The sequence below is a fragment of the Nicotiana tabacum genome, chromosome 22 (assembly GCF_000715075.1).
Source record: "Nicotiana tabacum cultivar K326 chromosome 22, ASM71507v2, whole genome shotgun sequence".
In the NCBI taxonomy this organism is placed as follows: domain Eukaryota; kingdom Viridiplantae; phylum Streptophyta; class Magnoliopsida; order Solanales; family Solanaceae; genus Nicotiana; species Nicotiana tabacum.
The window spans coordinates 58350263-58366436 of NC_134101.1; the positions used below are offsets into that span (position 1 = coordinate 58350263).

The following is a 16174-nucleotide window of genomic DNA, read 5'->3' on the forward strand; positions in this document are numbered from 1 at the left end:
TCGTTTGATGATTTAAGGATTATTATCGGTGCTGCTTCTATTGTCAATTTTGTATGAATACGATGGACAAAGCAGCGGATTCCGCCGGAGCGATGCCTCTGTCACAGTCGCCATTGGCCACCCAATTAGTCCAAGCAGAAAACGCTTCGCAGCAGAAAGAGTTGGAATATACAGCAACAAACTCGATCATTGCCGATCTCCGCAATCTCTCTGCCTCCCTCTCTGCGTTCCAACGATGCTTCACTGACCTACAACTACACATCCATTCTTTCCGGACCTCAGTCGACTCTTCCCTATACACAACAAGTAATACCACTCCTTTATCCGCTTCATCACCGCCAGCACCGGAACTTTCAGTCCCAGTCGCGGAGCCAGAATCTGAACCCTCTGAAGAGGAAGAGGAAGATGTAGAAGAAGAGGAAGAGGTCGAAGAGGAAGAGGAAGAAGAGGTCGAAGAGGAAGAGGACGTGAAATGACCATCTGAAGAGGAGGCAGTGCAAACCCCTCCTTGTTTAGAGCTGAAAAGGCTCTGTGAAACAATGAGCAGTCGTGGTCTGAAGGAGTACATGGTAAGGCATCTCTCCAATATAGACAGACTGCGTGAACAACTCCCCAATGCATTGAAACTCTCCCCCAATCCAGCGAGGCTTGTTCTGGACTGCCTCGAGGAGCACGTTCAGGGTTCACATATAGTCCATCGAAAGAAGGCTTCTTTATTGGTTTTGGAGTGCTTCTTGCTGATGATGACCCAAGAGCCAAGAGGGCGGGGAAGGAGTAGTTGAGATTGAGCAACGGTTGAAGAAAGAGGCGAAGAAGGCAGCTTTAGCATGGAGGAAGAGGTTGATTTCCCAGGGAGGTCTGCAAAAGGCTAGTGAAATGGATGCCCGTGGTTTGCTGTTGTTCGTTGCCTGCTTCGAGATTCCAAATGCACTTTTGAATCGGGATTTCAAGGATTTGGTGTTGAGCGGCAGGGGGATTTCGGGTGTCCTCAGGAGATCAAGTGCTTTCATGGAAAAGATCCCAAAAGTAATTGAGTGGAGGGTGAAGGAAAATGTAGTGGAGGCAGTTGACCTTGTCTATACTTTTGGTGTTGAGGGCAGATTTAACCCTCAGGCACTCTTGATATCATTTTTACAAAAGTCTGAAGAGACATTGTTGAACAAAATTAAGGGAGTTGCACAAGCTATTAATGTGCGTGCAGCAAAAAAGAACTACTCGTTTGCTCTGAAATCTGTCAGCAGATGTCTGGCACGTCACAAGATTGATTCTTGGAAACTTCTTCCCGACTGGAAAATTGATGTAAAAATAATGCGCTTGGCGAAAGAAATTGATGAATTGGATAAGCATATAGGTCAGGAAGAACTTGCTGAAGTGATTAAGAATATACGTGACCAGAAGATGGCACAAAAGAGAAAAATTGATGAGACTGAGTCGTCTGGAAGTTTCAGCAACAAAGAAATGAAACCCTCAAATCCAAATCCATGGCCTCCACAACAGCAGAAAGTTGTTAATCATGTCGATAACTACAACAGCACCTTGTTAGAAGGTGGTGGAACTACTGGCCTCATTTATGGTTACTCTGTCTCCCCATCAGCATTGCGTGAACCTGTTGCAGGCTCGATACGTGAAAATGTTGTTGGCTCACTGACAGGACCCGTGGGAGGTGTTGTGGTCATGGGTGTATCCGGAGCAGGTAAATCAGTGCTGGGAGGTTCATCTGCTGAAGTTCATGGAGGGACGCTAGTTGATGGTACACCTGGGCAAATAGGAAGTCATACTGGTCAAGCCTTGCTTGATAGATTGGCCTCCCACAGCTAGGCTTATAGGCCATCATCCCACTTGGAAGGCTCAGGCTCTTTGGGGTTGCCAAACACCATTAATGGTGATGCTTATCGGCCTCTACCTTACTTGGAAGCCTCTAAGGGGTTACCAAACGCCATATCTGGTGATGCTTATAGGCCATCATCCTACTTGGAAGGCTCAGGGTTTACGGGGTTGCCGAGCGCTATATCTGGTGATGCTTATAGGTCATCATCCTACTTGGAAGGCTCAGGATCTACGGAGTTGCCAAGCGCCATATCTGGTGACGCTTATAGGCCATCATCCTACTTGGAAGGCTCAAGATCTACGGGTTTGCCAAATGCCATACTTGGTGATGCTTATAGGCCACCACCACCATACTTGAAAGTCTCTACAGGGTTGCCAAACACCATACCTGGCGATGCTTATAAGCCTCCACCATACTTAGAAGCCTCTAGGGGGTTGCCAAACACTGTACTCGGTGATGCTTATAGGCCACCACTACCATTCTTGAAAGGCTCTATGGGGTTGCCAAACACCATATCTGGTGATGTTTATAGGCCTCCACCATATTTGGAAGCCTCTACGGGGTTGCCAAACACCATACCTTGTGATGCTTATAAGCCTCCACCATACTTAGAAGGCTCTAGGGGGTTGCCAAGCACCGTACCTGGTGATGCTTATAGGCCACCACCACCATGCTTGAAAGGCTCTATGGGGTTGCCAAACACCATATCTGGTGATGCTTATCGGCCTCCACCATACTTGAAAACCTCTATGAAGTTGCCAAACACCATATGTGGTGATGTTTATAAGCCTCCACCATATTTGCAAGGCTCTACGTGGTTGCCAAACACTATACCCAGTGTTGTTGCTGGCTGGAGCTCTGTGTCTCATACTTGTCAATTTGCTGATACTGTTCCAGCAACTGCACTATACCGAAGCGGTGGCTCGCCAGCAGTTGATGCTGTTCCATCTACTGCGCCTGCTCATCCTTCATCCTCCTTGTACTGGTCGAGATAGTTTTGCTTGTGCAGGCATTACTTTTTACCTTAGTTTCCCTTTTCTGTAGTATAGCCAGTCTAGAAGTGATTTCGCTAAGGTCTCTTTAGAGGCACATAGTCTCTTAATTGTTTGTGTTTCATTGGCTGCTAAAAGTCTCTGGCTAATGTTCATAGGAAGTACAGGAGCTAACAATTTTTTATACTGATTTGCATCCTCTAGATATTTATTGGATGAAATTCCATCTTACCTGATTAAAAGAAAAGTCTCTGTCCGATGTTCAAGGAGCATAGTGCTGTCTAAGCTCTACCTGGCAAAATTTTCTTTTGTTTGGAAAGATTTAAGATTACGATGTCAAAAGGAAAAAGAAAACAGACAAAAGAGATAAACAACTGATTTTTTCCTTTGCTTTCTCCTCCATTTCCTTAATTCCCCCCCCCCCCCAAACAAACATGATTTTCAAACAGTTCTTTCCTTTTTCCTTTTTCCCTCCCTCAGGTTCCTTTCTTGTTTATCATGTACCCATTTTCAGTAAACAGATTATCCTCCTCTGTCTCATGTCGTGCCCTTCATTTCAACCAATTTTCATTCCATTACTTCCCAATCCAAGGCAGTTGAGCACAACAGCGAAATCTGAAAGATTTGAAAAGAATTCTTGGAGATCGTGTGGGATGACATCAATCATTCACAACTTTTGGCAGTATTCTCAATTAATTGGGTATGTAAATCTCACTATGTTCAGTTAACAAGTTGCTTTAGACTGCACGGTTTGGTTTATCTTAGGTGATGCTTGCGTACACCGTAACTAATCCACGGACAGCTTACTACAATACATTGTTAGAAAAACCTGTGGATGAAAGCTGGAGCGATGGGCTCGCAGTGATGAAAGCTAGAGCAAACCTACAGTGTTGTACCTGCTTTTGGAATCTGCGATCTCTAGGTTGTTACTTCTACATTCAAACTACTCAACCATCCCCTTGGGACTGAGTGGATTGGTTTCTTATTCTTTTCTTTTGTTTGCTAATTGCATTTGTTTCCAGAAGCTGTAAATTATGATGTGTTGGAGTTCTCATTTGATGCAATGTTGTTTGGTTTTGTCTCTCCATTGGTGGACATAGGCTATGTAGTTTCATATTCGCTTGCTGAAACTTCACAGCAATTGTTCAAGAAATTAGAAAAAGATACAATCTTGCTTAATCTGCGAAATGATGATTATGGAATCACAAGGATAATACTAATGGCTTGGTATATTTTATAAATTCTTAGGATTGTATTTTGTTTGACTTCTAAGCTTATGTTGGGAAGTCCATCTTGTGGCGGAGATCTTACTTTATTTACTTGGTTCAGTGTATGGATAATCTTCCTGTTGAGGCAATTGGGAATATGCCTCTCCCACTTGAGTCAGCCAGCCATACCATTCTACCCTCTGCAATGTGTAGGAAGTGGTGAGAAGATTCCTGCTAATACAGTCTCCTATAGTCTCGTTGCCATGATATCACTCTTTGCCTGAAACTTCTCGATGCCTATTCTAATGAGTGGCCTATTTGTTGAGATCTTACTACTAGTAGGCCAGACAAGAGTGGATGCAGCCCTTAGCTACCTCGTTCATCTGAACCAAGTATTTCGACGTGAAGTATATTACTAAAATTTCAACAAAATCTAGAGATAACTTACATAGTTTCGTACTAAGAACTTAAAAGCTCGAATACATCAACTTTAAAGGATCCCCTTCGAGGCCGGAGATACCTATTTCTCAGAAATGGTTTCAAACAATTGGTTATCTGTACTGATGGATGATAATGATTAGTTCTTAGCTTCCACTGTGGTTGCTTGGTTCATGTACACGAGGGTCCTTGGAATGTTTGTTTACAATGGTCTGAACTATTTTTTTTTTGAAGCTGGAAATGTTGTTTCTCTCTCATAATTTTATATAGGAGTCGAACCTAATCAAGGCTTCCTTTTTCTCAAGTTCCTTTCTTTGATTTATATCAGTGTTTTGGCATTAGATATTAGTTTGTAACTGAAAGTTTGTCCAAAGATTGAAATGTTAGCTCTTGTAAAAAAAGTAACTGGTGATCTGAACAGCACGACAAAGAAGAGCATTGCATTGAAGCAATATGTTTGGACACATTTATATTGGAGGCTGACAGCCTTGAAAATTCCACTTAATAGATTGTGCAATTGAGCCTCTGTAGCTCGTTTCAAAATGAAGATTGAAGTGTTCTAAAGAATTATGATATTATTGTCAATACATTGACATTGGTGAGCTGTTCGAGCCGTGGAAACAGCCTCTTGGAGAAATGTAGGATAAGACTGCATACAATAGACCCTTGTGGTGCACAGGGGCGGATTTAGGGGGCGGAAACCCCCTTCACCGAAAACTTACACTGTATATATGAAGCAAAATCTGTTTTTTACCTCTATATATTAAGTTTTGAATTCCCTTGACATAGCCTAAAAGCATAGCTTAGTGGTCAAGGGGGTTCAAAACCTTTGTAAGGTCAGAGGTTCAATTCCCACTAGCTACAATCTTTTTGAACTTTTTTTCTTTTTGAACCCCCTTAGCGGAAATCCTACCTCCGCCACTGGTGGTGCGGTCCTTCCCCGGACCCTGCGCATAGCGGGAGCTTAATGCACCGGACTGCCTGCGACATTGACATTGGTGAGCTGTTCATAATCTTGAGTCTGTAGACGTTAGGTACTTCAGAATACGTTGGTTAAGTTCTATCAGATGTTGTCTAAATCATCAAAAAATTAAAAGGCTCCTGTTTTGATATGTATTTAATTATGAATATGAGGCTGTTAGAGAATGTCATGTATTGGAGCTGAGTTTGATAGCAATTATGATGTTTTTACACATTGGGTTGCTGGTCTGCTGCAAAGATGCCCTAATCTTAGTAAAGTAGTTATTCATTTAGTAATTTTAGAGTGTCAAAGATTTTCCAGCTTTCCCACACATAGTGTTCAGCTGATGATGAGATACATGCATGTGGATCTGCAATTTGTATATAAATAGATTAGAAACCTACATAGATGTGGAATCTTCTAAATCTACAATAACAGAAGCAGGTATGACAAGCCTGTTCCTCTCTTGTTTTCTATAATTTGTTACTAATATTATAAAATGAACTGGTTGAGATTTTTGAATCATTTTCCAATGAAGTTTCTTATCATCTTCTTGTGATTCCCCTTTAGTTGATTCAAAGTGAAAAAGAAGTTAGGATTCTCTTCTGTTTAATGATCCTTTCCACTGGATTACCTTTTGGATGGAAATTAAATTGCTTGCTTTCTATTGCTGTAAAGTACCGACATCCAAATATTTACATATGGGATACATTTTCTAGGAGACTGGATTTCATTAGTCACTGAACATGAAATTGTGTTCTCTTAGTTACTACACTAGCACGTGACTGTTCGAGTTCCTATTTATGGAGTAATGAACTACAAGGAAAATAGAAAGAGCAATCATCTGCAGCTATAGTCTGAGGCGGAGCCAAGATTTGAAGCTTAGGAGTTCGGAATTCTAGTTCTTTTTAAGTTATTGGGTTCTAAATTACTAATAATTTGTATATATTCAATGAATTTCTTAAAGAAATACCGAGTTTGAACCAACCTTTTAGCTCCGCCTCTGTTTGTAGTGCTATACAATTATGATAAAGCTCCCACAGCAAGATCATCCCCCCTCCCCCCCTTCCCCCCCCAAAACCAAAAAAGAAAAAGAAAAAGAAAAGACAGGAAAGCTAAGCTAGAAAAAGAGATGGGAAAGGAATAATGTCAAATCATAGCGGTGAAGGAGCTGATCATAGAGGTGAAGGAGCTGCTCATGGAACTTGTTATCTGTTTTTACTTGTTTTTTACCATATTCTGAGTTTCTAATGGTGAACTGTCTTTTTTTGTGTATGCTGCATTGCATCTAATGACCTTCGCCGTGTGATATTCCTAAACCTCTTGATGAAGGCTGTCCTATTGATTTGATAATATATTGTTCTTATGTTTAAATGTCATGAGTATCTTTTATGTTTCTCTTTTTTTTTTTGTAAATCTTGTGAGAACGCCTCATATCAAAATATATTTTTCATTTGGTAGTTTATCTTCTCAATTTTGTGGGCTTTACTTCACTGTACGTTATTACATGGTATCTTATTTAGATGACTTCATGGTGATGTATATTACTACGATTCTTTTGGTGACTGAATGGTATGTGCTCAAATTTGACCTGTTAATGTGATAACTGTCTCAAATGTTGGGACCTCTACGGTATAGGAAGACGTGTTCGCAGAAGGAACAAGATACTGGTTGAGAAGGGGGAGTTAGCAAAGTTAGACAAGATTGGAACAAATGGGCTAGTGTACCATATAGTGCAAATCAGGTGCCAGCAGTCTGTCTCCTTATATTGCATGTTCTAACAGTTCTTGCCCTTAACGCAGAAGCAGGAAGTGATCCTGCACCTGCACTTTTTCTTGCTTCATAAATAGTTTTCTTGTTTGCTGTAATCATGACTAGTGCTAATTACCTGTATGGATTTTAAATTGACATCTTGAATTCTTTTCTTCTATTTTCATCCAGAAGACCAGACAGATCCTAGTTCACCTATTTTTAAGATCACTATTTCTACATTACATATTCATCTAAAATGCATTCAAGAGGTGATAACTATAGCTTTTTAACTCTTACATTATGCTTCTCTGTTTTCACATATGTATTTGAGCTCATTAATAGGACCTACAGGTCTTATGCCCTGATCCACTGTTTGTCATGGTGGTTTGAAACACTTTATTAATATATATATTCCACCGTGTTTGATCATTATTGTCTTGTTCTAGTCGTTTTACAACATTTTACAATAGAATAATTGAAAGCTTCTACTTTCTTATTTTTTTGTCTCAAGTTTTATTGAATTTCCTAAGTGTAATTGTTGAAGCACTTTTTAGTATTGTGATGATCTGTTCAATTGTGAAAAGGATTCCACTTCAGCTGGTAACTCTGGTTCCTTGGAAAATCTAAGGTAAAGGGCTCAATTCCTCAAACATGCATCGTCCTCTTTTCCCAAGTGTGACACTCGTATCTTTTGCCTGAGAATGAAATTAAATGGATTGTCAGTGAGGATTCCTGTAGCTGATCCTATCTTGTTTAGATCTGAGGCGTTGTTGTTTGTTGTTTTGATGATCTATTCAATTGTTGACTGGAGTCTATGTGGGCATGCGTACTTGTATATGTTTGTCTCTCCATTTTTATGATTAAATGTTGGACTTGCCTCTTTTTAGTTGGCCCCCTGGTGGTATAAAATGTTATAATTTTTTTGCATTTTAGTTTCAATAAAAGTAAGTTGAACTTTGAGATTTTCTTGTATGGATTGCCTACAAAAGGTTGTAATTCGTTGCTTGCTGTAAATTGTCCGATCTTTGGCCATTCAGCCTGAGAGTCTTGAGTATGATATTCTTGTTGGTGAAGAGTTTAGTAGTTGACCTTCAGCCTATGAATTAATATTTTTGACTTATGATGAAAGTAGCTGAAATGAAGATGTTGAGATGGATGTGCGGGCATAGCAGGTTAGATAAGATTAGAAATGAAGTTATCCGGGATAAGGTGGGAGTGCCCTGTGGAAGATAAGATGCGGGAAACAAGGTTGAGATGGTTCGGTCATGTTAAGAGGAGAAGCATAAAAGCCCCAGTTAAGAGGTGTAAGAGGTTAGCTTTGGTGGGTATGAGGAGGGGTTGGGGTAGGTGCAGGGGTGGATTTATAGCCCCAATCATGGGGCACGTGAACCCATGGTCTTACTGTTAAACTAGGTATTTTATGTACGTATTTGTTAGAATTAGTCTAATATTATTTATTGGCACCCATGCTCCAAAATGATTGAATGGTGCACTTGGTTGTATATTGGGTTATTTACCTTGAGGAACAAAGATCAGTTCCCAATTAATACTTTTCCCCCTACTTTTTTAGTGGTGCACCCATGTCCAAAAAATTCTAGATCCACCTCTGTAGGCCTAAAAAGTCTTAGAGAGAGGTGATTAGGCGGGACATGACTCTCTTGATAGTAGGGTGTGGAGGTTGAGGATTAGTGTAGAAAGGTAGTAGGTAGGAGAGCGTTTCCCTTTGTCTTCCTCTGTTCGATAGCATTAGTGCTAGTTTGATATCCTTACTCTTAGATTGCTATTATTACCTACCGTTTCATTGCTACCTTTGCTTCGGTTTTCTTTTATCATGTTCTTGTTACTATTTGTTGCCATTACTTCTTTTCATCCTTTCTTTAGCCGAGTGTCTATCGAAAACAGTCTCTCTGCCCTTCCAGGATAGGAGTAAGGCTGCGTACATCTTACCCTCCCCAGACCCCACTTGTGAGATTTCACTGGGCATGTTGTTGTTGACTTAGGAATTAATTTTTGTCGATGTTTCTTCCCTGCCTAGCTAAGTGGCTGAGTGTGTGATATTATATTTCTGAAAGCGAGATTTGGTCAATACTGTAAACGAGAGCTGGCGAGTTGCCTTTGATTCTTCTCATGTAAATGTCAAGGAATTTGACATATCCTGAAAACCATGATTTAACATTTTTCTAGAAGTCTGAAGTAAAAGTCTCTGTTTCATCATCTCCTCTCTCCTTTGTACCCTATAAAAATAAATATTCTGTGCTCGTCTCTCATATATGGTATAGTCTCTGTTTCATCATCTCCTCTCTCCTTTGTACCCTATAAAAATAAATATTCTGTGCTCGTCTCTCATATATGGTATTATAGTAAAACAATGCTGTCATTATCTTTTGGTTCTTAAGCAATTGATGTAGGATTTCGTTAAATCCACATATAGAGGCGTTTATCAAAACATATAGCTATGGAGATTTATCAAATCAATTCCATGGTTAACTGTTTCTGACTTCTGTTATTGGCCTAATCATGTTAGAAAATCAGTTTAGAACAAATTGCTCCTTATGTGTCGAAAGATGAAGGGCCTAAGATCCGTTATTTGGTCTTAATAAACATGTTGATCTTCTTAACAAAAGCACCCATCTTCTCAAAATTCTAACTTTCCATCTTAGTTTCTGAGCTGCAGATACACATTATCTGGTATCCACATTTAAAACTTGTTTTTGTTGTATTTCATAGTGCAGGTGAAGTTTGACTTTTTGTACTTATCTAGTTAATGTATTGGCTGGTATGCTCAGATCAAAGAATAGTAGCTTTAACTTTATAGACATTTATTATTTTCCAGTTAAGGATAAGGTAGCAGCATGTATCTGGCATACTGATAAGAGTTTCAAACACTTCTAAACTGCATATGATATGTTATTATCACTTGTATTTATAAAGAGAACTTGTAGCTGTCAAGGTGGCAGTTGGTTTTATCTTTGCTTGTTGATCTTTTTAATAAATTGTTTGATTTATTCAAGATAGTTTTGACATGAACAAGGCTCTACATATAGGTTTGAGTAGGATATATTAAAATGATTGACATCTTGCTTTAAGAACTTTGTTTCTCCTTCCAATGGTTCAAGAATCTTATATTTTATTAGTCAATATTCATTCGATTAATTAAGTGGAGACTGTACTTATATTACTTCTAGTAATGATGGTGCTAACTGCAAAATAAATTTAACCAAGATTATTTATAGGAACATTGTGAGGAAGTCATTGTACTTCCAGTGCTAAACATAAGTATTAATGGTAGAGGCAGATATTATTACAACAGAAGGATCTACAATAGAATTTCAGTAAGATATCTCCTTTAAGTGGCTCTTTATAGAGATTTTTACGCAAATAGCCAGCCATATTAATTATTTATATAATATTCATCTATTGGCTATTTTAAGTTTAAGCGGACGGCTGTTTAGGTTAATTCTTCCTCTTTTATACTCTATATGCATGAACCATGGTCTGCTACTCTTTAGATGAGTTATCAATTTGTTCGAAAGGTCTCAAGTTTCAGGAATGCCTCGTTCAATTGCTTACAAGACTTGTTCAAAGGATAAAGAAGAATCACTCAAAAAAAAAAAAACTTTTCAAATACCATCTAGATCATATAGTAGTATATATTAAGAGTTCGTTTTTGTATATTCTGATAACGTGACGTGTCCTAATTGGAATGAGTATTTGAAGATTGAACTAATTTGAGAGTCAAGAAGTTGCAATCATCAAATAATGTGAAAAACAAAAGACTGAACATTCGACAACATAATGGCCCCGAAAAAAAAACAACATATAATGGCCATCTTCTCACTTCTTATTCCGTGACGTTAAATGTGTATTTTCACTTAAATTCACTATACACGTTATTTGGGTGGGTATCAAGGAGAAAGGAGGAGAGGAGAAGGGTGGATTGTGGCAAAATATTAAATATGACTTTGTTCCGGATTACTGTTATGCTTGTAGACATCAAGGTCATGTGGAGGAGGTATGCTTAGCACCCAACAAAAATGATACAAGAAGCTAGTTGGAGACAATGTTGTGTCTAACAAAGCATCAACAAGTGTTAATCCTAAAGTTGTAGCTAATACAGATGTAATCTCTGCCAAGCAGAATGTTATTCCTAATAATAGGGGCAATCACAAAGTGGTAATTGCATCCACTAGTGATATACCTAGGCTCTCTCAACTAGCAAACAAGAAATTACCTCAAGTTCATCAACTACCTGTTGGTAATAAAGGGGCAACTATACAGAAGAAGAAAGTGATGAACAGACAGAGAATCCAGCAAGGGATTAGAACCAAGCTGCGGAGGAAAGACAAGATGAAATGGGTAGCAAGACCATCTGCTAGTAATTGTCAACAACAGAAAATTGAACAAGCTAAGGAAGTTTTTGAAAAGCTTCTACAAAAGAATAATGTTGTAGTGGTAGAGGCTAGTGCAGAAGGAAAGATTAATGAAGACAACATAGTTCAGAATATGCGATCTAATATCCCCAACATCACATACAGTCATGTTCCTATTTCAATCTCTTTTCAACAACTAAAAGTGGAAGAAGAGACATGTGAACATCAAGAGAATGAGGAATCAAGGCAAGTGTTGAGCAAGTCTGATGCTTCAGCTAAGCAGAGGATACCATCTAGTTCTAACAAGAAGAATTTTGAAACATTAAAGCCTAGATCTTCTAAGACAACTGAAGTACAAGCTATTAACTTGGAGGTCCAACTTTGAAATCCTAGTTTGCTGTGAATGTTCCACTTCATGTGGTTATTCCGGAACCAGATGTTGCTGCTGATAGGATGATTAATGACAAGGTGAAGGATTCGAGTGATTATAATTCTAATTATGGAGAAGAACAAGAGAGTGAAACTGAAGATATTCCGGAGTACGAATATGAATAATGTAATTCTTCAGATGAAGAGGCTCTTATTGAAGCTTTTGCGCTTAAAACTTCATGAAAATATGAGGTGATGGAGGATGCTGTTTCACAACAGAGGAAGGAGCTCATCGATACAGGAAACTTATCTCCAAGGAATTTTTGCAAAAGTAAACATGAAGGCCACAAAGGCATGCCAAAGCCTCGCCCGATCACAAGGGCTATGGGGAAAGCAGCTCAAAGTGTTGAAGTTTCTTCTGGTGTTCTTAATGATTAGCACAATCATTTGGAATATTAGAGGAGTAAAGTCCAGGGGGGGCTTTTAAAAGGTTGAAATTTTTAACAGGTCTTCATAAAATTCAAATCATAGCTATACAAGAACCCTTTGTTAAAGCAGAGAAAATAGACAAATATAGAAGAGGTTTGGGTTTCGAAGGCTGTTATACAAATTGTAATGAAAAAATCGGAGTCTTATGGTCAGCTGAATTTGATGTAGTAGTGGCAGAGAATAATGAGCAACAAATTACACTCAAGATTACCAGGAAGAATGACGGTGAAGTTGTCTAGTTCATAACAGTATATGCTAAATCTAAACAACATCTAAGAGTTCCTTTGTAGGATAATTTGATACACTGCAACAACTATATTGATGATCCCTGGTGCATATGTGGAGATTTCAATGCAATTATGAGTCCAGAAAAAAATAAAGGAGGCAATCCTCACAGAATGGAGAAGAGTTAGGAATTTATATCGTGTATAGAGGATTGTGGTATGGTGGATGCAAGTTACAAAAGTCTGAGGTTCACTTGGTGTAATGCAAGGGGAAGGCATCAAAGAATCTGGAAAAGGCTAGTTAGGGTGTTTATTAATCATCATCGGACTGACAAATTTTCTTTTATTGATATAGAACATTTAGCAAGTACAGGGTCAGACCACACACCTATGCTAGTGAAGTGTTCTAATTTAGAACAACCTGTTATCAAATATTTCAAATTCTTGAACTTTTAGACTGACCAACCAAATTTTAAAACGATTGTACAAGAGGCACGAAATGTAGACGTTGGGGGAAACTGCATGAGAAGACTACAATTCAAGCTGAAACAAGTTAGTACCAAGCTTAGTCAGTGGTCCAGAGAGCAAATTGGGAATGTATTTGATCAAGTCAAAGAATGGGAGCATAAAATGCAAGATCTTGAAATAGAATACATTGATAATGATGTTGAAGACCTCAGACCTTAAGTGCACAGAGCTCAAGCGGAACACACAAAATGGTTAAAATATGAGGAATCTATCCTCAAGCAGAGGACAAATATCAAATGGATTGAGGAGGGAGATTCCAATACTAAATATTTTCACGCAATCATCAACGAAAGAAGAAGAAGGGCATCTATACAGAAAATCCAAAGATCTGATGGGCAATTGATCAATGGGGAGGAAGATATTGCTAGGGAGGCTGTGGAATATTTTTCAGCTATGTTTAAAAATGAAGGAGAACCAGAGTTGGAACACTTGGATTGTATTGATCAAAAGGTTACTCATGAGGATAGTATTAGGCTTTGTGGCATCCCTGATGAAGAGGAGATTAGGAAAGCTGTTTTTGATCTAAATCCGAATAGTTCTCCAGGACCAGATGGATTTGGAGGGTCTTTCTACCAAAGTTGTTGGGATATCATCAAGCCAGAGTTGATAGAGTTTATCCAGCAATTTTTTGGTGGAGCAATACTTAGCAGATTCTTTACCAGCTCATGCCTTATTTTACTACCTAAGGTTGAGAATCCTTCTTCATTCAATGATATGAGACCGATTAGTCTCAGTAACTGCTCTAATAAGATAATTTCCAAAATCATGAGTTCTAGATTGAACTCCATATTGCCAAAGATCATTTCTGACAATTAGACTGGGTTTCTAAAAGGAAGATCCATTACAAAAAAATATTTTATTAGCTCAGGAGATTATCCATGGTATTGGTAAGAAGAATTTTGGAGGGAACACTATCATTAAACTGGATATGGCTAAGGCCTATGATAGAGTCAACTGAAAGTTCTTGTTGAATGCATTGAGAAAGTTTGGATTTTCAGAGAATTAGATTGATTTAGTTTAGAGGTCTATTTCAAATGTCTGGTACTCTATGCTTATTAATGGGGGCAGGAAAGGATTCTTTCATTCTACTAGAGGTTTGAAACAATGAGACCCCTTGTCTCCATCTCTCTTTATTCTAGGGGCAGAGGTTTTGTCTATTATGCTTAATTAGTTACCTCATATTCATCAGTTTAGGGGATTTAGCATGGTGCAAAGTGGTCCACAGGTTACTCATTTTATATATGCAAATGATATAGTAATATTCTCTTCTGGTGACAAGAGGACATTGAAACTAGTCATGCATCAATTACAGAATTTTGAGAAGTGCTCCGTGCAACTGATCAATACAAGAAAGAGCTGCTTTCTGGTGGATCCTAAAGCATCCAACATTACCATCCAAAGGATTAAAGAGGTGACTGGCTACATGCATGCTAACTTCCCTATAACATATCTGGGATGCCCATTATATGTAGGAAGAAAGAGAATATCGCATTTTAGTGAGATAGTATCTAAACTTGTGAAAAGGACCACTAGTTGGCAAGGAAAACTTTTGTCTTTTGGTGGCAGAGCCACACTACTCATCAAACATGTTTTGCAATCACAACCCATTTACTTGCTATCAGCATTGGAACCTCCAAAAACAGTGCTAAAACAACTTGAGACTTATATGGTGAGATTTTTCTGGAGATCAGATGAAGGTAAGCAAAAATATCACTGGAGTTCATGGTCCAATCTATGTTACCATAAAGAGGAGGGAGGGTTAAGGTTTAGAAGTATTATGGATGTTAGTGAAAGTTTGACTATGAAAAGGTGGTGGAGGTTCAGAACCTATAAATCCTCATGGTCGATTTTCTTAATGGCCAAATATTGTACTAATCATCCTGTTTCTGTTCATGCTCATATTTCTCAATCTCATGCATGGAAGAACTTACTCAAAATAAGAGATAAGGTGGAGGAAAAACTACTATGGAAAATTAAATAGTAGTTTTCGGTGGGACAATTGGTCTGAAATGGGTGATGTGGCTCAAATCATTCATAGACAAGACATTTATAGGGTCTAGATTGTTAGAGATGTTATTACTGATGATAAATGGGACGTGGATCGGTTGCAGATGTGAGCACCTAATTTTTTACTATATTTGAATTTTTATCACCTTCTACTATGTAAATATTTTCAGAATATAATATATATATTTTTTAGTTTTGTTACACTTATATATATATATAGAAAAATTATTAATAATTTAAAAGGTCAATTATTACTATAAGTATTATTTTTATTATTATTTTTATCTTTATTTTTAAATAAAATAAATTAAAAACCGAAAATAAATAAAAATTAATTATTTTTTTTAAAACAAATTTCGGATGGGAATTAAAAAATAGGAAAAGTATAAATATAAAATTAAAAAGTAAAAGTAAAAGTAGGTAGAAATTGTTTAATAAAAAAAGGTAAAGGGAAGAGAAAAATTTTAAAAAATAAAAGTAAAAGAATGTGGAAATTTAAAAAAATAAAAAGTAAAATAAAGTTGGAATTAAAAAATAAAAGTAAGTGTATCTGATTTTTTTTTAAAAAAAAGTAAAAGTAAGTGGGAAATAAAATAAAATAAAAGTAAAATAAGTGGGAAATAAAAAAAGAAAAGTAAAAAGTGGGATTTTAAATATATTAAAAGTAAAAAAGTAAGAAATTAAAAAATAAAAGTAAATAAAAGTGGGGAATTATTTTTTTAAAAAAATAAGAAAAATGGGAAGTGGAAATTCTTTTTAATTTAAAATAAAAAATAAATAAAAAATAAAAAATAAAAATCTGAAAATTCCGAAATTATTTTTCTATAAATAGAAGAGAAATGTGATGAAAAAAAAGAGGAGAGGGAGAAAAAGGAAAAAATAGGGAGGAAGGAATTGAGAAAAAAATTATTTTCTTCTTCTAGGATAAGAAAATTTCTACTCGTGTCATTCTTTCTTCGGCTTTCTTTCGAAAACTCCAACAGCTTCACCACCCCAAAACAACCAGCC

The 16174-nt window shown here is 37.6% G+C and overlaps 1 protein-coding gene and 1 pseudogene across 1 annotated transcript; both read left to right on the top strand.

Annotated features, from left to right (window-relative positions):
- Positions 1–476: 476 nt before the first annotated feature.
- On the top strand, positions 477–3087 carry LOC142175874 (protein FRIGIDA-like; the record flags this gene model as incomplete). The annotated part of the gene is given in 2 exon segments (XM_075242883.1): positions 477–758; positions 760–3087. Coding segments are annotated over 2 exon segments (1341 nt in total), but the record flags the coding sequence as incomplete, so codon positions are not given.
- An 897-nt stretch (positions 3088–3984) lies between these two features.
- On the top strand, positions 3985–5108 carry LOC142175875 (F-box/LRR-repeat protein At1g67190-like; annotated as a pseudogene).
- Positions 5109–16174: the final 11066 nt, after the last annotated feature.